Source organism: Rana temporaria, chromosome 4 (assembly GCF_905171775.1).
Source record: "Rana temporaria chromosome 4, aRanTem1.1, whole genome shotgun sequence".
NCBI lineage: Eukaryota > Metazoa > Chordata > Amphibia > Anura > Ranidae > Rana > Rana temporaria.
Window position 1 is genome coordinate 214,318,755 of NC_053492.1, and position 27,982 is coordinate 214,346,736.

The 27,982-nt window shown below is 41.9% G+C and overlaps 1 protein-coding gene across 1 annotated transcript; it reads right to left on the reverse strand.

Annotated features, from left to right (window-relative positions):
* Positions 1-592: 592 nt before the first annotated feature.
* GSTA5 (glutathione S-transferase alpha 5) lies at positions 593-27,982 on the reverse strand. The gene is made up of 7 exons (XM_040349819.1): positions 27,876-27,982; positions 17,024-17,120; positions 11,977-12,028; positions 9,317-9,449; positions 5,736-5,877; positions 2,998-3,123; positions 593-840 (listed from the first exon to the last, which is right to left on the reverse strand). Exons 2-7 carry the CDS (start codon positions 17,108-17,110, stop codon positions 721-723), a joined length of 660 nt encoding a protein of 219 aa, XP_040205753.1. The 5' UTR covers positions 17,111-17,120; positions 27,876-27,982; the 3' UTR covers positions 593-720.

The following is a 27,982-nucleotide window of genomic DNA, read 5'->3' on the forward strand; positions in this document are numbered from 1 at the left end:
GTGCCGAGTATGCAAATTAGCTAGATATGCGAATCCACAAACGTACGTCCGGCCGGCCCTTTTTTTTACGTATTTTCGGCGTAACGTTACCCCTGCTATATGAGGCGTAGCCAATGTTAAGTATGGATGTCGGGCCAGCGTCGAATTTTCCGTTGTGTACGTCGTTTACGTAAAACATTTGCGAATAGGGCTTTGCGTAGAATGACGTTCACGTCGAAAGCATTGGCTTGTTGCGGGTTAATTTGGAGCATGCGCACTGGGATACCCCCACGGACGGCGCATGCGCCGTTCAAAAAAAACGTAATTTAAGTCAGGTCAAGACATATTAACATAAAACACGACCCCATCTCATCCATTTGAATTGCGCGCCCTTACGCCGACACAGTTACACTACGCCGCCGTAACTTACGGCGCAAATTCTTTGTGACTACGGGAAATACGATGTAAGTTACGGCGGCGTAGTGTATCTGAGATACACTACACCGGACATAAAGAAGTGCTGCGCTACGTGGATCTGGCCCATAGTGTGTATGATTCACATCTATGCATTTTTAGCGTTTTCTTTTTTTTTTTCTAAAAGAATTAGATAGAATTTCCATAGTACAGTCTTTAATGAAATATAAACTTCAAACACATATAAACTGCACACTTTAATATGAGTGCAAAAGTATGCATATTACTCATTGTAATTTTTTTTACACGGTTGTTGATATTTCTTGATCAGCTGAAAATTTTATTTATATTGTTTACATATATTTCATCAGCAATAGGCTTTCTTTTACTTCCTGGGGCCAAAAACTTCTTAATTGTTGGGACTGAAGATATTCTTCCTTTGAAAGCCTGTAAAAGAAGCAATATAACAGTATATTAAAATCCATCCTTCATATAAATAAAAATGTTTGAAAAGGATGACATAAAAAGGGTATAAAACATAAACCTTGTAAACGCAAAGGCAATAATGGAATATTCTGAGAATCCGCTGTGATGTTCATGTAGTATATACAGTACAGAATAAATAATGGAAAACCACCACTTTTGAGGGGTGTAATTGACAAGACATAGTTTTCCTGTCCTGGACATTTTCCATCAATCTATTGCAAAATGATTCAGCACACGGTGTGTATTCCCTATAATTCCTCATCCTTCCTTAGCTATTAAAATCAAACCTCAGACGCAGTCAGGTCCCACTGTTTATTGCCTGCTCCCGGCAGTTTTTTCCATTCAATTTTCCCCCCAATGACTATGTTGCAGTGTGCAGGTAGGCTGCATGTTCTATAGAGATAAATAGAACAGCAAAGTTGGGCAATTTCGTTCATCTCTATAGAACTTGTAGTCATACCTGAGTACTGGCGCACAAGTGCAGGGGGAAAGTAAATAGTGCCTGGTAAAGGAGAGAGCTGGGCAATGTAGAGGAGGACAGTGTTAAGTGTGTGATTTTAATTCTAGTATAATAGCTAAGATCATGGGGGTGGTTAAAGGGTGTGGTATTTGGGGGGGGGATTATGTTCATGTGGTTTATGCTTTTCCAATGAGTTGCACCAGCTTAATCTGTATTTAGGGCATGGCAGCCCACTTTTTTGAACCAAATGAAAAGTGAACATAAACATTGGTTGTCCATGCAGAGGTTTCCACCATCAGCAATGACAGTCAACTGAAAATGCAGAGCCACCTGGCTCCCATGTCAGCAGCACCGCTACACTTCTTACCAGTCCCTCTGACTGTATTGCCCAGCTCCTCTGGTTCACTTGGCTCACTTAGCCTTTAGTGACAGCGCCTTGCTGCATGACCCAGACCTGGCAAATGATAAGTGGTTCCCCTTGATAATCCAATAGGAGCCTACCTGACTCCTGGAATGAACCCTCCTGTGTCCTGGCTGCCAGCAGGGCACCTCTGAGCCCTTGGTTGAAACCTCTTGTCTCTTTACTCCTGGCTGGGGCTCCTCTGACCCCTGGTTGAGACCTTCTGTCTCCCAACTCCTGGCTGGGGCTCCTCTGACCCCTGGTTGAGACCTTCTGTCTCCCAACTCCTGGCTGGGGCTCCACTGACCCCTGGTTGAGACCTTCTGTCTCCCAACTCCTGGCTGGGGCTGCTCTGACCCCTGGTTGAGACCTTCTGTCTCCCAACTCCTGGCTGAGGCTCCGCTGACCCCTGGTTGACTCCTTCTGTCTCCCAACTCCTGACTGGGGCTCAGCTGACCCCTGGGTGAGACCTCCTGCCTCCAGTATGGGAGCCGTCTCCAAACTAGGAGCTCTGAGCTATTGTCAGGCTTGAATATACCCCTGGGTGAGACCTCCTGTCTCCAGTATGGGAGCCGTCTCCAAACTAGGAGCTCTGAGCTATTCTCAGGCTTGAATATACCCCTGGGTGAGACCTCCTGTCTCCAGTATGGGAGCCGTCTCCAAACTAGGAGCTCTGAGCTATTCTCAGGCTTGAATATACCCCTGGGTGAGACCTCCTGTCTCCAGTATGGGAGCCGCCTCCAAACTAGGAGCTCTGAGCTATTCTCAGGCTTGAATATACCCCTGGGTGAGACCTCCTGTCTCCAGCATGGGAGCCGTCTCCTAACTAGGAGCTCTGAGCTATTCTCAGGCTTGAATATACAGTGTATACGACCCTGAACACGACCCTGTGTACTCACCCAGGCTGCAGGCACCTGGTAAAATCTGGACACAGGATTGAAGGTTCCTTCCCACCCAATATACTTTGGAACCTTCAAGCTTCAGGTCCCAATCTGGAGAAGCGGAGAAAGCTGTGTTTTTAATTTTCTCCAGATTCTGTAAGAATCTGGAGAAAATTAAAAACACAGCTTTCTCCGCTCGGAAATGACAGTCTGGAACTTTGCATTAACTGGTAATGCAAATCATGTGTCATTATCTCCTACATTATCACAGTGACAGGGTCTTGCACTATCACAAGGGTTTTTCATAAAAAGATAACCTATATTTTAAATTAAAAACAATAGCACAACTTGCACATAATGTATGTAATTTCTTTTACCTGTAAATTAGGAAAGTTTTGCAGGATAGTAGGATGTAGCTCTTCCACTGCTAAAATGACTTCCAGGAGCTGCACATCTGCTATACTAAATTTTTTTCCAACTAAATATTCCTGGTTTGCCAAAGCCTAAACAAATAAAACAGATTAGTTACACAAAAAAAGTAAATGTAATCACAGACATTGTCATGTTAGGAGTGCTTACAAAGTTTGGTCTCATTTCTCCCACCGTATAACAACCCGTCCCTGTTCTATGATCGGACAACATCTTACAATCAGAGAAAAGGGCACCAGTTGAAGTGTTGGGTGTTGAAGACACATACCTTGACCTGCTATGAGGTCCACAGTTTTTCTCTGTTCTAAAGAGGGTTCCCCCAGGAATTTCTTTGAGGATGCCTAAGAGACTGTTGTTGGAAATGACTGCTACATATCCAGAGATCTATCAACCAAGTTGATTAGCTTGAAGTGGAACTGATCCAACTGTTTCCCGTTCAAAGCATGCTGTGAATGATAACCATCACAGTTTCGCGTGCTCTCAACTGGACTGTCAAGCCATGAAATAGCTGGTGTCATAAATGAACACATTTGCAGCGCCATGGCAACTGCAAATCAAAGGTTAAGATGGCAACATTCTTGGCTGTAAAGCATAGGAGGGTTTAGTTCCACATTTATTTTATTGTTGTGCAACTGAGTGCATAACCCAAAGATCTAGATGCTATGTACTAACTTGAGATTTCAGCAAAGTGTGTCCATTCTTCATATCCAGCTGTACCAATATAGGCCCGGATTCACAGACACTGGCGCATATTTATGCCGCCGTATCGTATCTCCTTTACGCTACGCCGACGCAGCGCAGAGAGGCAAGCACTGAATTCACAAAGCCAGTGCTTCCAAATCTGCGCTGGGTTTCCAAGGCGTAAGTCGGCGTAAGTGGAAGTGGGCGTGAGCTATGCTAATGAGGCGTGAACCAATGCAAATGATGGGCCGAGCGCCAGACAGATACGTATCGCCAACTGTGCATGCGCCGTCCCGTGGGCGCATCTCAGTGCGCATGCTCACAATCACGTCGGAACAACTACCTAAGATACGTCGGATCACTGCCTACGGCGTGAACGTAACCTACGCTTAGTCATATTCACGTCCTACGTAAACTACGTAAAATACGTCGGTTTGAGTTCCCTGGTGCAGCCCTTTGCATGGATGCTGCTGAGTTACACCTCCTTTATGGGGCATAACTTTACGCCGGACGTAGGACTTTACGCGCACTGCGTCGGACGGACGGACGTTCGTGAATCGGCGTATCTCCCTCATTTGCATATGTGAATAGAAAATTAATGGGAGCGCAAATACGTCCAGCGTAAATATGCGCCCACTCTACGCCGGCGTAGGCAAGTTACGTCGGTCGGATGAAGCCTATTTTCTGGCGTATCTTAGTTGTGTGGGCACTAGGGAAAATCCGACGGCGCATATTTGCACTTACGCGGCGTATCTCGAGATACGTTGGCGCAAGTGCTTTGTGAATCCGGGCCCCAGAGTTCATGCTGTGAGAATTGAATAGAGTGCCAGTTGGGGGATCAAAACTGGGCAAGAAGCAAGGTGTTTAACAGCCAAACAGAAGTAGCTATCAAAGAGGACAACACGCCTCTCACATTTGGAAAAGAAGGGAAGAGGCCTCCTGTGATGTGCAATGAAACCAATGGGTGAAAACTGTTCTGTGTCTTCAGAGAATGGGCCTGTGTCTCAGATATCATTGATCAGAGAGTTCACAGGGCAGTGCAGGATGTATCTTGGGGCATGGGCTGATTGTGTAGTCCAGAAGCTCCCAGTGGTGTCCTAGAGGACTTACATGTGTATTGAAATCTATGTGTAATGACCTCCCCCTAAGGCTTTTTCAGGGCATAACATTGAAGTCTCCCACTCCCCAGTATGAGGCATTACAAACAAAATCATTTACTATATGTCAGGCTCATGTTTTATGAGATTGGTGAGATTTTCCCTCTATCCCTACTCAGTCTGACACTCATCACCTGAACAAAAGCAGAATCACAAAAAAAATCCACATGTCACTGAGGTCCTTATCCTTCTCTACTAATAACATTGTTTGTGTTTTTTAGTCACAGTTGGAGAATTTCCTATACTTTTCTGTTCTGTCTGAAATCCATCAAATAAATTGGAAATACAGGGAGCAATCCCTAGCGTGGAAACACAATGATAAAAACTTGACAGCAGTTTTAACATTTACCTGAAAAATAAAAGAACCCTGCACTATAAGTGAACTAGAATTACCATTAACTTTTACCTAACCTGTGCAAAGCTCAATTTTTTTTCTAGTGTTGGCTGGAGCTGGCTTTAAGTGGCACCCACTAACATCAGATGATCATGGTCATTTCTAGTCAACTTCAGTCTGACTGGATGGTGAGTGCTCTGTTTATACGTAGCAGAAGACACTGACAGTCAATTATTCTAGAAGTAATACAATATCAGTTCAGAGTGAAATTTTGCAGCCAATAATTGGGTTATGCCCTACATTAGATGGGTGCTTAGATTAGATCCCAGAGGGGAATGTTTTTTGCTCAACATAAGTGGAGTTACTCTTTAACTCACTGACCATAGAAGGTGTAGGCAGTGTGTAGTGATTGGGACAGATTTTATCCTGATTCATAATACATTATGGACAGCCTTCACATTCTTTTTAAATCTATGTAGACCATTGTTAAAAAAAAAAAAAAAAAAAATCATACCTTTTCATAAACTGGAAAATATCTGTTCAAAGCTTTGTGTTTCACAAGATCCCGTTGTTTCTGCTGTTCAGCTTCAGCCATAAAGAATAATTTAATGATCAAATCCATTAGGTCTACGATCCCCTCGGTATACATATCAATGCTGGAACATAAAAAATGCACAGTAATTATCACTTATACCAATGGACCCCTCTGTAAGTACAGCCCTATGTAGGACCGAGTCACAGAAGAACCTTGCTATTAAAGAGACACTGGGGTTTATTTACTAAAAACTAGAGAATGCACAATCTGGTGCAGCTGTGCATGGTAGCCAATCAGCTTCTAACTTTGAACGGCTTGTTCAATTAAAAGGGTTGTAAAGGTAAAAAAAAAAAAAAATCCCTAAATAGCTTCCTTTACCTTAGTACAGTCCTCCCTCACTTACCTCATCCTTCCGTTTTGCTTTTAAATGTCCTTATTTCTTCTGAGAAATCCTCACTTCCTGTTCTTCTGTTTGTAACTCCACACAGTAATGCGAGGCTTTCTCCCTGGTGTGGAGAAAGCCTCTTGAGGGGGGAGGAGCAAAGTGACAATGTCTCTGAAAATGGCCTCCTTTGTCCCTTTTACACTAATCAATGCCTGCTATTCTTTGTTGCCAGATACACCATCTTGTGCTTACAAGGGTGGAGGAAAATTCAACCTCATCTCTTGTGATAGTGCTTCTATCCAGTAGTCCTTTGCCGTGCCGAAGCATTGCCACATGACCAAGGGAGTTACACTACCACTTCCCCTGGTTGCCCACAATGCTGATTTTGGTATTGGCTGTGACAGAGGAAGGAACAGCGAGGGAGTGCAGGCAACATGAGTATAAGGGTGTGAGGGAGGCCTTTGTAGAGACATTGCAACTTGCTTCAGTAAGCGTTCTTTAAGCTGGTCACAGACACATCGCTTTTTAATTCTAATTATTTCACTTTCTAATTATACAAATGGAAGTAAACCCCTCACATATACCCAGTGAAGAGAACAGCCTCAGATGATACACAGGGATGAAACAAATCTCCCTACCTAAGTTTTACATGTATATCTGCTGTCTTCAGGTTTATTTAGACTATGGAACGCTTTACCAACCAGCATTCGGTTGGAGGAAAACCACCTGGCCTTCAGAAGACAGATTAAAACTCTGCTCTTTTGATGTCAAGAGACAGGAACCATCAAGCGCCCAGAAGCGATTCAGTTTGCATGTGCCGCGCTATATAAGTTTTTCATTCATTCATTCATTCATTTATTCTTTAGAAAGTGCAGCTCATGTTAGAAGATTTTCTCTTCCTGTTCAACACTGCAGGGAAGCCTGGACATACAGCCAAGACAGCTGATTGGAGCAAAGGCACACACCCATTCTCCTCATAGGTAGAGACTTTCAGAACTGATCATTGAATATGTCAGGGCTCTGCTAATCTATTTATAGCATCCTCCCCAACACAAAACTCAGGCTGCTTTTATCTCAGTTGACGGAAAGCTTGTGAGAAGTTGTCAGGCTGATAACAGAAGTATGGAGCAGAAGACAGCTACGGGACATAGCGCTTTGAAGGGAGATAAGAAAACACTTCAGTGCCCAGCTCAAACCTCATGAATCGGAAGACCGCCCAATGCAAATATACGGCAGCAGGGCAGCTCTATTGCGTGAAACAACGTACCTGTACATCGTTTCATGCAATGGATAGTGTGGGCGTGTGCCCGGCGGCCCCTATGTCTACCGACCACTTGCGATCGCTTCACAGAGAGGCAGAACGGGGACCTGCCTATATAAACAAGGCAGGCCCTTTTTTTGACAGGGGACAACATGGAGATCTGCTGTTCCTAGTGATTAGGAACAGTGATCTATGTGTTTTTCCTGTCAGCACTTCCCCCACACAGTAAGAAAACACCCTTCCAAATACACAAGCGCTTGTGAAGTAGGTGAAATATGTATAAATCCATTAATGGGTAAAAAGATTGTGGCCAATTAAAGGGGTTGTAAAGGAAAAAATGCTTTCCCCTAAATAGCTTCCTTTACCTTAGTGCAGTCCTCCTTCACTTACCTCATCCTTCGATTTTGCTTTTAAATGTCCTTATTTCTTCTGAAAAATCCTCACTTCCTGTTCTTCTGTCTGTAACTCCACGCAGTAATGCAAGGCTTTCTCCCTGGTGTGGAGAAAGCCTCTTGAGGGGGGAGGGGGTAAGCAGGAGTGTCAGGATACCCACTAACACACAGCTCCTTTCTCTATCTGCAAAGTAGAGAGTGTCCTTACCCTCCTGCTCGCCCCCTCCCCCCTCAAGAGGCTTTCTCCACACCAGGGAGAAAGTGTTGCATTACTGTGTGTAGTTACAGGCAGAAGAACAGGCAGTGAGGGTTTCTCAGAAGAAATAAGGACATTTACAAGCAAAATGGAAGGATGAGGTAAGTGAAGGAGACTGCACTAAGGTAAAGGAAGCTCTTTAGGGGATTTTTTTTTTACCTTTGCAACCCCTTTAAGGCTGAAGCTGCTACCACTAAACCTGCTAAACAGCAAGTATCAAAAGTACATACATAAAACAAAACAAACAAGGCAGCGCTACATATATATATATAAACACAATTATTACAGATGTGCTTTATCAAACAAAGTGTGTATGCAAAAAAAGTCTGCTCTAATTTGCAATTTATCGATTATTCCAAGCTATATATACAGTGAAAGTCCAGCCAGATGTAAAACAGATCTCATTTAACACATTGCAGTAGTGACCTGCCACCAACACCTCCACACGTGAGAAGAGGGGGGGTGGATAACTCCCTTGTGATTAAACTCTTACCAGACAATGCTGGGAAAATAGGTATCAACACCAATCTCGGATGTTCACTCTGAATGAATTTCACCTTAAACTTAGTCACAGACCAGGGGATGGATCTCATGCTAATTGGCTCATTCCTTTGCCCGTGTAACAATGTGCGTGGGCAGTTTCACTGCGGTGAAGTTGCCCTTGCCAAAGGCCCTGTCTAATTCGTAATAATCCGAGCCAGGGACGAATGGTGCCGCGGGAGTTGTGTCCCTGCTTATTTTCAAGCATTGTCTGGTAAGAGTTTAATCACAAAGGGGTTATCCATCCCCCGCTTCAAGTATTTTTGATCAAACCACGTGGTCCCCCAAAGGGGGAGGTTACTCTTTCTTAGGCTTCTCTTAGTCTGTTACTTTTTGAGTTATTGTGCATGTCATGGTAAATGTGATTGTGTCGTGTGAATTATGATGCACGTTGACTTTTCATTCAAAATGCATTGCAATGTGAGCTTACATCCCATGATTCATGAAAATTGACATATGCTTTAATACGTTTCCATTAATTTCAATAGAAAATGCATCAGGGGGTGAACCCAGCCTAAATAAAAAATAAATAAAAAAAAACAGTGTGTAGGTGTGTGTAATAGACAATGGAATCCTAGTATAACAATATGGCACAGTTGAATTTATTATTATAGGTTGTAATCGCATATGCACTCATTGTACCACGTTTGGAAATGCAATGCGTACTGTTTTAACTTTGTTTACATTTATATAAGTACCGGTATGTTATATTCAGTGAATACTTACAATAGTCTTTCTTTAATGTCCTTTCCGTATATGTTGTATTTTCCAGCTATGTAGTTCAGGATGGCTTTTGATTGTACTAGTTTCAAGCCATCCATTTTCACCATTGGAACCTGCTGAAACAGCAAATCTCCACCTAGAATGTAGAAGAACAAGTGCTGAATGAGAAAATATGAGCCAAGCTGAGCCAAAGTCAATCACTTTGATATTTCCATTGCATCACACAAAGAACATGCTTCAATCAGCCTCTAGAACAGTGGCGTTGGTGCTCAAAATTTTTGGGGGGGGCACGAACAAACTGAAAAAAAAACATCAATTGCAGCCACTGTGCCCATCAAACGCAGCAACTGTACCCATAAATTGCCACCACTGTGCCCATTAAATGCTGCCACTATGCCATCAAATGCAACCACTGTGCCATAAAGTGCAGCCACTGTGCACATCAAACGCAGCCACTGTGCCCATCAAACGCAGCCACTGTGCCCATAAATTGCCACCACTGTGCCATCAAGCGCAGCCACTGTGCCCATCAAACACAGCCACTGTACCCATAAATTACCGCCAGTGTGCCCCATCAATTGCCGCCAGTGTGCCCCATCAATTGCCACCAGTGTGCCCCATCAATTGCTACCAGTGTGCCCCATCATTAGGTACATGCTTTGTATTGAGGGGTCCAGGGCCCAAGAGCAACTGCTCAGTGAAGTACCTACTGTCATGGCATAAACTAGCCTTGGCTTAAACCTCAGCCTCTGGCTTAACTTTGATATAGACAACAAAATAGCATTGGTGGCAATGTTCACCTTTAATTTGCAGGTGTGCCCTGCAGTGCTTCCTTATTACTAAAAGAAGTACTCAGTCTTCCATTCTGAATTACAACCAACATCACTCAACCTAGAGGACTGGGGAAAGATTGTGAATGAAGGGCATCCTGAGCACAGTGCCCTGAACGTTCAGTGTATTAATCATCATCCAGGGACTGGGACTGCCCCCTGCTGAAAGAAGACCTAAAAGAAGTAGGACCTAGACAGAAAGATATCTGGTGAGCCTGGTGTTGGTGAACCTTATACAGTATCACATGTGGAGTATCTGAATTATGAGCTGAGGAGTGACATCGGTTATCATCACAAATTATTTGAGGCAGCCATCATGCAGTAAAAAGCAAAATAAAATATGAATTGAATTCTATATTTCACTGAGGGGTGTCTGACCCTTTCTATAGACCTGTGGCTGTCAGTGACCCAGCTGTGTGCTCATAGTTCTAAAATGGGACATAAATAAATATTCTTAAACCCCTAGACACTTTGCCTGCAAACCTTATCTACCGGTACATATTGAGGCCATCCATTTGTTAAATTAATTATTTAATGAAAGAGAATCAGGAGATATCATTGCTAACCTTAGTGGGTCTGAATGCTTTCTAAGCCAGAGCCTGTATGCCCATTAGAAAAGTTTAAGGAAAGTTAAAAATTCTTATCTGCATAACCACTCAGGGTTAATAAATATAAATATTGGCACAACAGAACCATGGTGCTGGCTTTTTCAGTAGAGGAAATCTCTGTATTTTTACAGGTTTACCGCTGATCAAAATCAGATTTATACAGCTTCAAAACATTGTTAAAAAAAAAACCAATAAGTTCTATTTATTTACTTTTAAAGTGATACTAAACTCTGGTAAAAATGTAATATTCTATTAAAGTATGTATTTTTAAACTAGTACCTTCTATTACTCTAAGGGCCCTTTCACACGGGGCGGATCAGTAATGATCCGCCTCCGTGTGTCTGTAATCTCAGCGGGGATCGCTCCGTATATATAAAGACCGCCCTGTCTTTTCTCCGCTCTCCCCTATGGGGGGATCGGATGAACACGGACCGTGTGTCCGTGTTCATTCAATCCGCAGACGGAAGAAAAAATAGGGTTTTCTTCCGTCCGCAAAATCGGATCTTTTCAGAGGCGGGTGATTACGGGTGTCAGCGGATATTCATCCGCTGACACCCGCAATCACATAGGGACCAATGTATGTCCCGTTTTCATCCGCAAACAGATGGATGAAAATGCGGACATACGGTCTGCACATGTGAAAGGGGCCTAAACCTCCAAATTCAATTTTTTTTTTGCTGCTGTGATCCGATTTCCTGCTAAAGGGTGGCTACGTTCGTGGGAATGTAGCCACCCTCTTCCTTACAAAGGACGTTACAAGGAGACAGAAAAACAGTAAGAGGCCATTTCATGAAAAATAGATTACAAGGCTATTAAATAGTAGATGTGTATGGATTATTTTTGGAGAATAAAGGATATTAGTGTCACGTTAACAATTGAGCAAAAGTAAAATTACATATGTGGCAGGCTACCAGCACATTAAGGCCCCATGGGATGCCAAGCCCCTGTGGGTGCAATCCTGGCGCTTTAGTGCAGTATCCAGCCCTGCTGCCTGTAGCCTGTCAAAGTCTATGGCAGACTGAAATACACTGTGTCTAGATGGGGCGGAGTACCGCACCATGTGGTACCTGCGTTTAGGGCCCTATGCTTTTAAGGACATTCTCTTTAATACATTCTTTATATTATTGACAATATTATTAAGTAACAAGGAAACAGTTCAGAGTCTAACTTAGCCAAGTATTGTTTGTGCATACCATTGATAGGATAAAAAATAATAAATACGTACTCTTTAGCAATTTTTCATACTCCTCCTTTGTATCATATAGCTTCTCTTCAAACTGTAAAGTAAAAAAAAAACAAGTCAACGACATTGGTCAATGAAACCTTTGAGTATGCTGAGAAATGTCCATTGATACCCAAGCACCCGTAAGGCAAAATGGAAAAAAGACTAGAAATTGTGGCCTCTATAATTTCCTCAAATAAATAAATACATGAACAAATGAATAATGGTTTGAAGGGCAGGCTCTACGTTTGCATGAACAACGAACCTTTCAAGTCTGTGGACAGTAAATGCCCCCTGTCAGGCCTCCTTGTCATTAAAATGGAGTTCCACCGAAAAGTGGAACTTCCTCTTATTAGTCTCCTTCCCCCCTTCGGTGCCACATTTGGCATCTTTCTTTGTGGGGTGGGCAGACCTCTGCTTTAAGAATTAAAATTTTAATGAATTGGTACACCCTCACAATTTGCCAGGTTTTTATTGCCTATCTTATTACAATTAACACAAAAAACAAACTTTTTTTTGTAGTTGGATTGTATACATATTTGGAAAGGGTGAGAAACAGAATTATACTTGACTTCTTGTTCAACATTGTGACTAAAACAAGAAGTAAAGGGAAATCCTAATTGGGGACACATAGCAATAGAAGTCAGAAAGAGGTTTTATCCTCTACCCCAATAAAAAACAAGATTTTTTTGTACTCACCTTAAATTCCTCTTTTTCAGCTCTCTTAAAGTAATTGTATATCCCATTCATGAAATTTAACCTAAGTACATCTATCTGTAGTGTTTACTTTACTCTCGCCAAAGCTATGAAGTGTGGTTTCTCTCTGGTGCTCCATTTATCTGTGATCACTGATCATGAGTCACTTTTTGACAAGTTCTCAGACACATGAGATAATAGTAGCTGAAAATTTGTGTGAGGGAGGGAGCTTAGAGGGAGATTAGCGGGGAGCTTGTCTATTCAGACTACAGCTCTGCATATTCCTTTATTCCTCTGCCTCCAATCAACTCTTAACAGTATAAGCCCAGTTTAGCTATGACTAAGCACTAGTTTCAGTGCGAAATGCGTCAGTGGCGGGTTTTATTTTATTTTGCTGTGACTTGCAGTGCTGTCCTTCTTTTAATAAAGGCTACAATTTGTTCAGAGTGCGGCTGTCCAGAGACAATTTGTATTCCTATTGATGTGGATGAGGCCCTGATACAACCTCAGGGCTAACCCATTCTGCCGTTCACTTCACTTCATATGTGAGGGTTTACAACCACTATAAAGTGGAATTCCAGGTAAAATTAAAATAAAAATAAGCTTTATTTCTATGAATAATAAAAAAAAAAAAACTTGTATATTATGCATTCTTGGAATTGCTAAAAGTTGGATTAGAAACAGTAGTCTAATCAAGACATTCAGTAATCCTCCTCTCCTTCACCGACAACAGTGTGCCTGTGCGTCTCAATGTAGCTGCTTGCAAGTACTTCCTGGTATCGTTGTTGGTGTCTGTGCAAGAAGCCAGGTTCCGATGCATACTAGCTCATTGTGCCTCTGTCTTGCATTTTGTTTTTTTGCAGAGTTTAAAACCACTTTAAGGCCTCGTTCATACAGGCTTATTACAGCATACGCCTGTGTGAGGGTCGTGTTTATCTGCATAGGGATGCATAAGTGGTTTGTGTATCCCAATGCAGGCAGACCCATTCATGTCAGTTGGGACACAGCAGTTGCATGCAGATAGTCACTACTTCCAATTTGCACGACCCCAAACACAGACATTCTGCATGGATGTAAATTTAGGAGTGGCTGCTGTGTCTTAAAGAGAAAGTAAACCCTCTTGTAAAGTGGTTTACAACCACTTTAAATGACATGAATGGGACAGCCTGTATGAGGATGTGTGGAACACCCGTAGTTGAAATCCTCTGTTCTCTGATCCCCCACCCCCACAGCTGTAATCTTCTGGTGCTTTAGGGGTTAATACAAGCCAAGGAACCTGTCACAGACATTAAGAGTGCCAATGCCTGTCCTTTCTGCCCACCTCCTCCACTCACAGAAGCTGTACAACAGCTTCCATAAAGGAAAATCGCTCTTTTGATGAAGGACTTGTGGATGAATGAAAGATTAGCCTCCTTCATTCAAAGATTGTTGATTGTAAATACAGTCCCATGCTTATTTTTTAAAAGCTGTTTGACTAAACATAGGGGTAGATTCACGTAGATCGGCGTTTCTTTGTGCGGGCGTAACGTATCCTATTTACATTACGCCTCCGCAACTTTTACAGGCAAGTGCTGTATTCTTAAAAGAAAGTTGCGGCAGCGTAAATAGGCCGGCGTAAGCCTGCCTAATTCAAATTGTGAAAAGGGGGGCGTGTGTTATGTAAATCAGGCTTGACCCGACGTGATTGACGTTTTTCCCGAACGGCGCATGCGCTGTCCGTGGAATTTCCCAGTGTGCATTGCTCCAAAGTACGCCGCAAGGACGTCATTGTTTTCGACGTGAACGTAAATGACGTCCAGCCCCATTCACGGACGACTTACGCAAACAACGTAAAAATTAAAAATTTCGCCGCGGGAACGACGGCCATACTTAACATTGGTACGCCACACTTATGCCACCATATAGAAGGGGTAACTATACGCCGGGAAAAGCCTAACGTAAACCGCGTAACTTTACTGCGTCGGCCGGGCGTACGTTCGTGAATTCGTGTATCTAGCTGATTTACATATTTCGACGTGTAAATCAGCGTACATGCCCCTAGCGGCCAGCGTAAAAATGCAGTTACGATCCGACAGCGTAAGAGACTTACGCCTGTCAGATCTAAGGGAAATCTATGCGTAAATGATTCTAAGAATCAGGCGCATAGATACGATGGCGCAACTCAGAGATACGACGGCGTATCTGGAGATACGCCGTCGTATCTCCTCTGAGAATCTGGCCCTTAGGCTTTACAGTGATAGGAGCATTTTAAATTCCCTATGGTATTTATTACAGCTGCTAGTTGAAGGGTCACTGATATAAACAAATGTGTAACGCTACTCTAAGTATCTTAAGCACAGAGAACCCCCCAGAGACTCCTCTAAAATAACCCCACATCTCCAAAGTGGAGGAGCGATTTTCCACCATGTTCCATGTCAGGCATGTTACTTAAATCAGTGCAAATAAAAAACAGTTAGCACTTCAGCAGAGGCAAAAACAATGAAGGCGACCCCCTGCCTACCACACCGCTAACTAGGTCAGCATACTGAGACTCTACTTGGAAGAGGAGGAAGATGCAAGTTGCTGCACCCAGAGCACTGCTCATCTGAGAGGGACACTGTGACAAGACAGCCCCATGCCAGCCAGTCATATGTGTCCCTGGCTGTTGCAGCCAGCCCTGCACTGAGCAAGAAACTGCATGTACTTGATGGCAAGGATCTGTATTATCCAGTGTGTCTCCAAGCAGCAGCAGCTTGACAGACGATCAGCCTAAGTAGTAGAGATGAATAAAAAGGAATTCTATCGGGGGGGGGGGGGGGGACTCAAACACAGCTTTTTTCTTGTTCGTTCAGCAACCCGATGAACTGGCTGAATTTTAATCCCTGTATGGGCAGCTTCAAGCAGACAAAAAAGAGGCCCTAACGTCTTTACACTAGGCCAGCCTTTCGCAACCTTTTAAACATCTTTTGTGGTCTCAGGGAACCCCTGCTAAAAATGACTACATCTACCTCATGATACATTCATAGGGCCGCCATCAGGGGGGTACAGGCAGTACACATGTAAGGGGCCCGGATGGCAATCCCCCTTTTTTTTTTATAAAAAAAAGATATATATTTTTTTAATATATTTTTATTTTATTAAAGGGCCAATTTTTATTTTTTTTAGGGGTCCGGAGGTCCCCAGGGGCCCGGAGATCCCCAGGGCCCCGGAAGACAACCCCCCCTTTTTTTTTATAAAAAAAAACTTTTTTTTATATATATTTTTTTATTTTTATATATATTATTATTATTATTATTAGGCCCCGGATGGCAACCCCCCTTTTTTTATAAAAAAAATATTATTTTTTTTATATTTATTTTTTTCTTTTTCTTTTTTTTATATATATCATTTTTATTAAAGGGCCCAGAGGTCCCCAGGGCCCCATGTGGCAAACCCCCTTTTTATTTTTATAAATGTTTATTTTTTTATTTTTGTTTATCTATTTTTTTTTATTTATTTTTTTTAATAAAGGGCCCAGAGGTCCCCAGGGCCCTGGATGGCAACTCACCTTTTTTTTTTTTTTTTTATAAATATTTTTTTTATTTTTTTTTATTAAAGGTTCCAGAGGTTTCTTTTTTTTTAATTAAAGGGCCCAGAGGTCCCGGATGGCAACCCCCCTTTTTTTGTAATTTCTTTTTGTAAAAAAAATAATTATATATATATATATATATATATATATATATATATATATATATATATATATATATATATATATATATTTTTTTTTTTATTAAATTAAAGGGCCCAGAGCCCCAGATGGCAACCCCCTTTTTTTAAAAAAAAAATATATATATTTTTTCATATATATTTTTTATTTTTATTAAAGGGCTCAGAGGTCCCCATGGCCCCATTTGGCAAACCCCCCCCCCTTTTTTTTTATAAATGTTTATTTTTTTATTTTTGTTTATCTATTTTTTTATTTTTATTAAAGGGCCCAGAGGTCCCCAGGGCCCCCCCTTTTAAAAAAAAAATATATATTTTTTTTTTATTTCTTTTTTTCTTTTTATTAAAGGGCTCAGAGGTCCCCAGGGCCCCCAACTTTTTTTAAATATATTTATCTTTATTTCTGATTTTCTTTGTAAAGGGCCCCCCCTACTTCTCAATTTCAGGCAGCAGCCCCCCCCCCGCTCTCTGCTCCAGGGGGCCCATGCCAGAAGCTGTGTAAGGGGCCCCATAACTCCTGATGGCGGCCCTGCATTCATGTGATGGTCAGTGGGAAGAATGCTCCTCACACTTGTGGTCACTGGAAGAATTACCCTCTTACAGATAGCTAAGATCAATGGTGTCAGCGGGAACTTTTCTGAAAGTTTTTGACAACTTTTGAGATTACACCAACCTCGACACCAACTGCAGCAAGTGCCCAGCGGATAGACTCCATTTTCCCCCTTCCATCGAAGTAGTAAAGCACCGGTTTATCAGACATGATTGCAGTTCTAGATTAAAAAAAATATAGATATATATATAAAAACAGTCATGAGAAGCTTACATAATACTCGTCTGATGCAAAATCTATATGAAATGATAATAAATGTAAAGTCTTTTCTATGTTCTTTTTGGAGTAACATACAAGAGAAAAACCCCGTGCTTGTCAGCATTACACAGTGATTGTGCACACACAATGAGAATAATTCATTTCCGAGCATGCATGGTCTTGGTCTACCGATTTTTTTGAATACTGTACTGATTAAAAGAAAATAGTTTGTTCTGGTATCATCCCTTCAAATAATTTTGCATGAACTCTCATGATCGGCTCTTGAAAGCTGTGTACTAATGATCAGATTATCGTACAATCGTTTAGAAAGCGCTATTTTTCATCCTAATTACTCATTGTATGTAATAGGCATAAGTGCTCCTTCCCACAATTTTAAACCATAGGATCAACCCATTGAAAACATTTCCCTTTCTATGTGAATGATATCTTATCTCAACAATAAAGAGAACACTACACTGAGTTACCTTCAGCTCCCTCTAGTGGCTTATCCACAAATCTCCGTATTTAATATAACAAAATTTACAGATGAGCCAGCCCAGAGGCGATTTAGTTTGCATGTGCTGCGCTATATAAGTTTTTCATTCATTCATTCATTCAGCAATAGCAGTAAACTGTGAAAGGAAACATTAATCCAAAGTTCAAAAACACTATTTTGTAATTGAAAATTTATTATACTTAAGAGAGAGAGAAAAGGAAAAAGGGGAGTTAGAGATAGAGAGAGAATGAGAGAGAAAGATGAAAAGAGAGAGGGGGGAGAGAGATGGGGATAAGAGAGAGAGAGAGAGAGAGAGAGAGGGGGAGAGGGAGAGGGGGAGTGAGAGAGGGGGAGGGAGAGAGAGACGGAATATGATAGAGAAAAAGAAAGAGAGAGGAGAAGGGGAGATAGGGAGAGAGGAGAGAGAGGGGGAGATAAGGAAAGAGAATGAGAAAGAGGGGGAGAGAGAGAATGTGAGAGAGGAGAGAGAAAGAAAAGGAAAGAGAGAGGGGGAGAGAGAGAAGAAAAGAGAGAATGAGAGAGAGAGAAAGAGACAGAGAGAAGGAAAGAGAGAATGAGAGAGAAAAGAAAAGAGAGAGGGAGAGAGAGAAAGAATGAAAAAGAGAGAGAGAGAGATAGAAAAGGAAAAAGAGAGCGGAGGAGAGGGAGATAGAGAGGTAGAAGGAAAAAGAGATAAAGAATGAGAGGAAAAGAGAGAGTTTAATGATTTCACTGGGGGGGTGTGATTAACCCAAGGTTATAATATATTCATACAAGTGTTTTTACATTCTACACTGGTGCACCTCAAGATTTTGAATACTAGGGCCGATTCACACCACATGCTGTCCAGTGCGTTTTTTCCCTGCATCAAAGTAGGTTATATGGTATTCAATGGCATAGCTCACACCAGTGCTTGCAGTTCCAGAAAAAAAAAAGTAGAACATTTTTCCTCCACTGGACTGTACTGGAACACTGTAAAATGCATCATTAACACACTGGAACACACCTAAACGCACCAAAAAGGCACTGGAACACACATGTCCTTATGTAAGTGTAGCGCCCCCTTACTTTCAGTATGGGCACTACGCTAAAGTTAGTGGGGAATGGGAGAGTTATATTGCTCCCATTCACAATTTGCTAAATTTGGGCTGCTGTCATTCCTGAACTGTCCTGTAGGTCAGTCTGCGCTCCAGGGGTGTTGTTTCCATCCCTGGGTGACAGCTGGCGCTATAGGGGTTCTGGCAGAGCTGCTTTTCCCCAGCAGCCAATTGGAGGAGTTTTCCCTTGCGGGGCATGCTGGGGGAGAGTATATCTGTGGCAGACGCCATTTTGTGAGGTCGTTCACGGGTTCCAGGTTCCAGGTGCGGCACCCATCTTCAGGGTGTGCGCATCCAACGGACCCCGGTGATGGCCCACCAGGCCGGGGTCATGCGCTACGCGGAGCTACATGTTCCTGATAGGGACCCCAGTGACTTACTGGGTTCCCAATTCTGTTGAGGAGATCCCAGGCAGGATGCCGTTCGATGGGGGGGTCGGCTTGAGGAGCACCGGAGGCAGGTTGTCCAATAGGACTTGAACGAACCATCGGGGATATGGTGACCAGAATGCTGACAGATACACTATTGCTGTCATCCGGTAACCTATGCTTAATCTACTGGGAGGATTCGCTCAATCTCAATCTGTTCATTTAGCTCATTCAAGTAATTGGCCTGTGGCAGAGGCCCTAGAGCCAGGTCTGTGGCAGAGGCCTGTTCCTCCCAAAAACCTAAAGTGACACTTCGGCTGCCAGGCTCGTGGCGGGAGTCTGTCCGGGGGCACTTCACCCACTCTGGCTGGAGTGGCGACGGATTGCAATTGATACTACTGAGAGCAGGATTGCTCGGTTCTTATCCAGGCCTGATACTGCAAAGTTCTCTCTTGCTTTATCAACCTTTTCTCCTCATTTGATGTTGGCCATGTTGGGCCTGGAAATAAAGCATTTGAAAACCTTTATTCAATGACTGGACATTCGCTCACTACTCTAAGCTACTCTACTTATCAACTGCACCCCTAGACAACACTGAAAGGGTAACTTAATATGCCGATCCCAACAACAACCAGCGGCTCCTGAGGGGGTAGCGCTACATAAGGTTAAGAAAAAAAGAGGAGAAAAAAAATGCACTGGACAAAAACGCACCAAAAACGCATATTCAGAAAAGCATCTGGAATGCATCTGAAATGCATTTCTATAGATTGAACTGGTCCATAAAGTGTGCCACGACATCTGGTAAAGGCTCTATTCCCACTAGAACTGACAGTTACCGGAGCACTTTACCTGTCTGGCAGCTGTTCGCTCCCAACTGCACAAGGGGGCAGTGTGGTGCGCAATCATGTGCCCCACACGACTCCCTTTTTTTTGTTTTGCACAATCTAACTTTATTTGCAGTGTACAAGACATGCACTTCTTTCGCTTTACAGAGCTGTTGTATAGTGCCATGTGATTCTGTAAAATGCTGCATGTCTGCATTTTATTGCAGCACGCTCCAGTGCAGCTCTGGACTGCATTGCAGTGTGAATGGGAGACAATGCAAACAATTGTTTTCTGTGTGTCCTTGCAGTGACAGACAATGTACAATGCAGTAAAATGTCTGTCACCACACACTGTGTGAATTAGCCTTTACACTGTGTCCAGTGGAGTCCTGTAATGCAGGGCACAGGGGCACTCCCCCCCCCCCCATCTATGCGTCTGGCCTGAGGCTCTAATTGGCCTAAAAAAAGTGTCGGCTAGGGCTGATCGCCTCCGTCCATCTATCTCCAATTAGGGGGAGGGCGGTGGAGTCATTTTGCCGCCCCCCTATCCCCCAAAATATTGAGCACCAGCCGCCACTGACTGTCGCTGGAGAACAGTGCTTGCTTTGTCACACTGAGTAGGCAATTCAGTAAACTCAGAGGGCCTGGGCCAGGGTCTGTGTACAAGTATCCATTGGAGAAGTACAGTATGTCAAAATGTGGGCAGTTGCTCCAAAATCTTCTGAATTTACCCTCTCAGTATGTAAATAAAGATGTGAAATAACCATTTAGCCACTTGGAGTATCTTGGTGTGCTGTGCGAGTATCGTGGCACGCTGTGGGAGTATCTTGGCGTGCGGTGGAAGTGGAGGGTTCTACCCGGGGTGAACAAATTTTCATCGGGCCCAACCTTACCAGGTTTCTCTGATGTGAACATCATCATAGAGATTAATGTGATTTCCACTGTTGTACATTGCAGTGCAACAGCAGACACACCAGAAATTGCACTAGTGTGAACCCAACTGTGTTTTTCTGCCTTCTTGTAACATCCTCTGTGAGCTTCTGAACCTCTCCTTTTCCTGTAGAGAACCGTGGTTGTCCAAGAGTGGAGTGTGGTGGGTGGAGGAAATGATGGACCATTTCTTGTTTTAGTGCCCTTTCAATGTAGAAGTATAAAAAAAAGGTGGGTGGGGCTCTGGGTATCCCTTTTCCTTTCCTGCTCATACGGAGTCCTTCTTGTTGAGTAGGTGGTGCACAACATTCTGGGAAGATTCTGGGTCTTGAGAGGGACAGGTGTCGGCTGGGGGCCTGGACAAAGGTATGGAGGAATGTCGGGTCCCTATAGTTGAAAAAAGGCTGCATGCATGTGTTAAATGTTTAAACATTTCTAAAGGCTCATACACACGATCAGACTTTTTGACAACAATTGTCCGACGGATGTGTTTTATCTGACAATCCGACCGTGTGTATGCTCCTTTGGACAACAGTTTACGTTTTTTCGCTGTGAATGCTCTCAAACGTTTCGCCAACAAATGTCCGATGGAGGATAATCCAATCGTGTGTACACAAGTCCATCGGACTAAAGTCCAAAATACAAACACGCATGCTCAGAACTAATGCTAAAGATCAGCCAACAATAGCAGAATTTGCCCAAAGGGTGGCGGTAAAGAGCTGAAAAAACATGTGATTTGGTGAAAGTTGGCTGAAAATGTTCTGCCGTGTGTATGCAGAACAAGTTCACGGCCAACGCCCATTCGCACCAAAATCCACGGAAAAGTCAGATGGAAGTCCGATCGTGTTCCTCGTACACACGACCGAGGAACTCGACGGGCGAAACACATCGTTTTCCTCGTCGAGTTCCTCGTTAGACTGTCGAGGAACTCGACAAGGCAAGTTTCTCCATTCCCGTCGAGGAAATAGAGAACTTGCTCTCTTTTTGGCTCTTCAAGTTTCTCGACAGAAAATGTACACACGACCGGTTTCCTCTGCAAAAAAATATCTCCCAGCAAGTTTCTTGCTGGTTTTTGCCGAGAAACTCGGTCGTGTGTACGAGGCCTCAGGGTGTGTTTGGTTGAAGTAGGGCTGTGTTTTGCATAATTTAGTAGTTTACAGTTAATAAAATTATGTTTCTTTGTATATAGTTCTATTTATGTTATTTTTGGAATAAAGTCATTTTTTTCTTTTGTTTTTTTGCTGATGTAAGCTTGTTTGTTTTTGTTTATTTATGTATATCTTCATTGTTATTTATTTTTTGTTTATATGCAAATGTTTTTTAATAACAAGTTGTATGTTTGCAACATTTTAAATAAACAAAAAATCCCAGCATAGCTAGAACTCACCACAGTGTTTTCTCCTGCTTGGTGTGGTCAGTTTTTAATAGGAAAGCAGAGGGACTGGCAGGATCACCAGGGATTTCACATAAAGGAAGCAACACAAAGAGAACTAGAGGCTCTCATACAAGTGCATGGTACGGCAGGCACATATCAGGAATATGAAATATTGGGTTAACAAACACTTTAAAGAAGTTATAAACCTTGGGAAAAAAAACAATAAACCCTGTAAGACAAAGGCATAATGAGCTAGTTTGCATCGCATACTAGCTCATTATGAAACACTTACCTCAGAACAATGCCCTGAATCAGCGTTGGCACTCCGAGTATATGGCTGACATCTTCCACCGGAGTTACTTCTGGGTTCACGGCTCCAGCGCTCTGATTGGCCAGAGCCGCGATGACGTCATTAGGTTTCTTGTGCACACATCTTGAATATCTAATATCTAAACCTAATATATTAGGTTTCTTGTGCACACACAGGGCCAGATTCACGTAGAGCGGCGCAAATTAAGTTACTCCAAACGTATGTCATTTAATTTACGGCGCCTTAATTTTGTGTCGTAAGTGCCGTATCCACAGCGCATTTGCGCCCAAATTTGCGCCAGCGTAACTTAAATCCTGAGGTGTAAGGCGGGGTTATTGCAAGTGGGAAGGAAGTGGGCGTGCTCCATTGTAATGAGCCGTGACCCCATGCAAATGAAGGGCCGGCCGTACTGCGCATGCGCGCACGAATCTGCACCTCACTGGGCATGTGCAGAACTCGGCTCGGCGCAATCAGTGAGATAGGTAAAAGGCCAAGCGTACTTAGTTTGAGAATCGCCCTGACTGTGAATATCTCCTAAACTTGCACAGTTTAGAAGATATTCAGTATATGCGCTGCTGCTGACAAGCACTGAAGATATTCAGTATATGCGCTGCTGCTGACAAGCACTGAAGAAACCGGCGGCTCCCGTGCACATGCGCTGGAGCCGCCGGTTTCTTCAGTGCACATGCATCGATGATGTCAGCAGCAGCGCATATACTGAATATCTCCTAAACTGTGCAAGTTTAGGAGATATTCACAGTACCTACAGGTAAGCCTTGTTATTGGCTTACCTGTAGGTAAAAGTGGTAGTACAGAGTTTACAACCATTTTAACGCAGCACCCAGAAAGGAAGAACAGTGAATACAGCCTAAAAAAACTTGACTTAAAAAATAAATAAAATTAGCTGAGAGTGTATTTTTGGGGAAGTGTGTCTAAATAAATATGGTTAATCTCAGTTTAATTTAGCTTAGGTTAGGATTGGATTGCCAGGTTGAAATAAAGTAAAATAAAAAGTGTGCGCAAGAAACCTAATTTGGCCGCCACATTTAAAGACCAGTACTCTGCAATACTCTCAATTGTTATTATTGGTTTAGAAATACTTTAATATCCCACCACCTTTATATGAACCGACACTCACATTTTATATACCTTTCTATCATGTACCTGATTTTGCCTATAGTCAAACTATAGTGGATAGGTCAGGGATCTTCAAACTATGGCCCTCCAGCTGTTGCGGAACTACACATCCCATGAGGCATTGTAAATTCTGACATTCACAGACATCACTAGGCATGATGGGAATTGTAGTTTCCGAAAAAATGGAGGGCCGTAGTTTGAAGACCCCTGGGATAGGTCAATTTACTGAAAAAGTGTAATGTTTTCACTTAAAGTTGCCCTTGATTTTTCAGACACAAGTAAAACAGTAAAACACATCCATCAGCATAAAATCTTACCCGGTGCATTGCTGCTATCAATCATTGTCCTTGAACTGTAGCAAACCTGTATTAGGTGCTCTGATATTTGACTAATTGCACAATGAAATATTTCTCAATGCAGATGGAGCTTAGAACTTGGATTTTGATCATGTTGGCCAATTGATAAAGAAAAGATCAGCAGCACTAAATCCCAAAACAATAAAAAAAAAAAAATCTATCTTCACCAGTTTGCCCAGCTTATAGTTTGTGAATGAGCTTCAGACTTAAAGTGGAGTTCAACCCTGAAAAAAAAATTTCCTCCAAAAATATAAAAAAAAAGAAAATGAAAAAAAAAAATTTTTTTTTACTTACCCTAAATAGCTGTTGCTATGCGGAAGTCCCGAATCTGCCTCTTCATCCTCCGCGGTGGATTCTCTTCCTCCTCCTACTCTCGGTTTCTTCTTGTGAATGGGGCGCGCTGCATTCTGGGAACTGTGTGTATCCCAGAAAGCAGCCGGCCCATTCACAAAGCGCCGCGCTGCTCGCACATGCGCAGTAGGAAACGGGCAGTGAAGCCCCTTCATGACTAGACCATTTTTTGCTATGCGGCACTGCGCAAATTTAACTGACAATTACGTGGTCATGCAATGCTGTACCCAAACTAAATTTATATTATTTTTTTCACGCAAATAAAGCTTTCCTTTGGTGGTATTTGATCCTCTCTTGGTTTCTTATTATATAAAACGGAAAAAAAGACTGACAATTTAGAAAAAATGTATTCTCTGCTATAAAACATATCCAATAAAAAGTTTTAAAAAATAAAATCTCTTAAAAAATGTTGATGAAAATGTACTGTTTTCTGCTACATGTCTTTGGTAACAAAAATCCCAATAAGTGTATATTAATTGGTTTGTGTGAAAGTTATAGCATCTACAAACTATGAGATATATCTATAGAAAATTTACTGGCGGAGCACATTTTTTACTGACAACCTGAGAAATTACAGAACTTCTATTGAAAACTAACACAGTGAATATTTGAACAGTATTAACATGATATGGAAACAGTGCCGTAGCAGTGAAAAACATACAAACATCGAATCTGTCATCGAAAGCTTATGGTGTCTGTCGAAAGTTCTAAGAAGATTCGACAAGCAGCTAAACTGTACGACGCCGCAATTGTACATTTCCGGTCGAATGTTCCGCCTACAAGCTATAGAAGAATTCTAATGTTGTATGACACTAGTAATAATTATTTTTATAAATTATTATTACTAGTCAACTAACATTCAAATTCTTCTATAGCCCATGGGCTGAGCATTTGACCGATAATGTATGATTTTGGCGTCGTACAGTTTAGCTGCTTGTCAAATCTTCTTAGAACTTTCCACAGACACCATAAGCCTTCAATGACAGATTAGACGTTTGTATGTTTTTCTCTGCTTTGTCGAATCTTCGTCGTTCATGTCAAATGGTCTACCCCAACAAGTGGCGGCTGGTGCTCAAAATTTTTGGGGGGGCGCAAAAAATAAATAAAATTGCAGCCTCACTGTGCCCATCAAATGCAGCCACTGTGCCATCAATTGTCACCACTGTGCCATGCCATCAAACGCAGCTACTGTGCCATCAATTGTCACCACTGTGCCATGCCATCAAACGCAGCCACTGTGCCATGCCATCAAGCCCAGCCACTGTGGCATCAATTGTCACCACTGTGCCATGCCATCAAATGCAGCCACTGTGCCATCAATTGTCACCACTGTGCCATGCCATCAAACGCAGCCACTGTGCATCAATTATCACCACTGTGCCATGCCATCAAATGCAGTCACTATGCTATCAATTCGCACCACTGTGCCATGCCATCAAACACAGTCACTGTGCCATGCCATCAAACGCAGCCACTGTGCCATGCCATCAAACACAGCCACTGTGCCATCAATTGTCACCACTGTGCCATGCCATCAAACGCATCCACTGTGCCACTCAATTGTCGCCACTGTGCCAATTGTCACCACTGTGCCCTTTAATTGTCGCCACTGTGCCCATTGTTGCCACTGTGCATGTCACTGTGCCCTTTAATTGTTGCCACTGTGCCCATTGTCACCACTGTGCCCTTTGTCACCACTGTGCCCATTGTTGCCACTGTGCCCTTTGTCGCCACTGTGCCCTTTGTCGCCACTGTGCCCATTGATGCCACTGTGCCCATTGATGCCACTGTGCCCATTCATGCAATGCATGAATGTATGTTATTTGCAAGAGCCAGAGGGGGCGGCGCTGCAGAACGAAATTTTTAAAGTCTTAAAGGGCCCGTTTTTTTTTCTTTTTCTACAGGAGGGGGGGGGGGGCGGCGCCCGGGCGCCCCCTATGGACGGGCCGCCACTGACCCCAACACTGTCTCTATAATGTCGAATCTTTCCTCTCTATGTAGAATAATCTTGGACTAATAGAGTTAAGGTTAGGCACATTCAACCACAGGTTCGATAGACACAGATTGCTATTGTCAGCGTCATGTTGAATCTCCTATCTATATGAAACTGTTGTAGCAACGAAAACAAAAATAAATTTTTTTTTTAATGTCGGATCTTTTGGATTTCTGATTCTGCAGTTCTGCGAATACCCAAAATTCGGACGAAAACGAATGCCTAATAAACATACTATGGAAACAGTGCCAATACATATAACAAAGTAGTTTGCTTGATTTACACTTAAAAAGTAGTACGCAGCATGAAATTATCGGCCCCAGATATTTACTGTAAAAAAATTACTGATTTTTACAAACTGTCAGTAAATTTACTGGTGGTTAGCAACCCTGTTACTTTGCAATGGACATTTTCGTAAATCAATTAAAATGTTACTTAAGTGGATTAAAAAGAAGAAAACTACAAACATATGGGCAGCCTCACAAAACTCTGGTAAAATTAATACATTTTTAGCACTTACTTTTTTTGCCATTGGTTACAGCAAGATATTAGAATAACAATGTTACCAAAACTGACAAAGTCTGTCAGGCAAAGAGAATATATTACTAAATATCATTGTTGGTTTCTTAATTCTGACACAACTACATTATATATCCAGAGGGATATGTTCTATGTTTTCATAGAGGACACTTTAATTACAGAGCAGGGAGTAGACCAGATGAGCCGTGTAGGTTCATCTCCATGTAACGGCACACTTGTAATTCGGGATATACTGTAAATGTTGTGTATTTTAAAAAGCAATCCAAATTAAAGGCAGCTACCAATAAAAAAGTATATATATATATATATATATATATATATATATATATATATATATATATATATACTTTTTTATACTTTTTTATCGCCAACATATTTTCCAAAAGTGAAGTTTTTCTTATATATCTTACAACCTTAATTTTTTTTATATATATATATATATATATATATATATATATATATACACACATATATATATATTTAAAAAAAATTAAGGTTGTAAGATATATAAGAAAAACTTCACTTTTGGAAAATATGTTGGCGAAATGTTTTAAATGTTTTACAAATGGAAAAGCTTTAATATAGAATATTTAAATGTAAACTACACATTAAATTATATACTTCACTTTTGTAAAATATGTTGGCGAAATGTTTTAAATGTCTTACAAATGGAAAAGCTTTAATATAGAATATTTAAATAAAAAAATGCACATTAAATTATATACTTCTCTTTTGTAAAATATGTTGGCGAAATGTTTTAAATGTATGTCTTATAAATGGAAAGGCTTTAATATAGAATATTTAAATAAATAAAAAAATAAAAAAAAAGACACATTCAATTATATACACATAGTAAAACAGAAAATACACAAACTCTAGTAAATGAGTAATCTGCAATTCTAATCCCATCTTTGTTCTTTCAGTAAAAGTCTTACCCTACCTCCAGACAAAAGGAAGCCCAGCAATTCAGATATCAATGACCCTCTGCTCACACACTAAAGACCCAGCTGCCTATGTATAGCATTAACATATGAGGGGGAGGAGTCT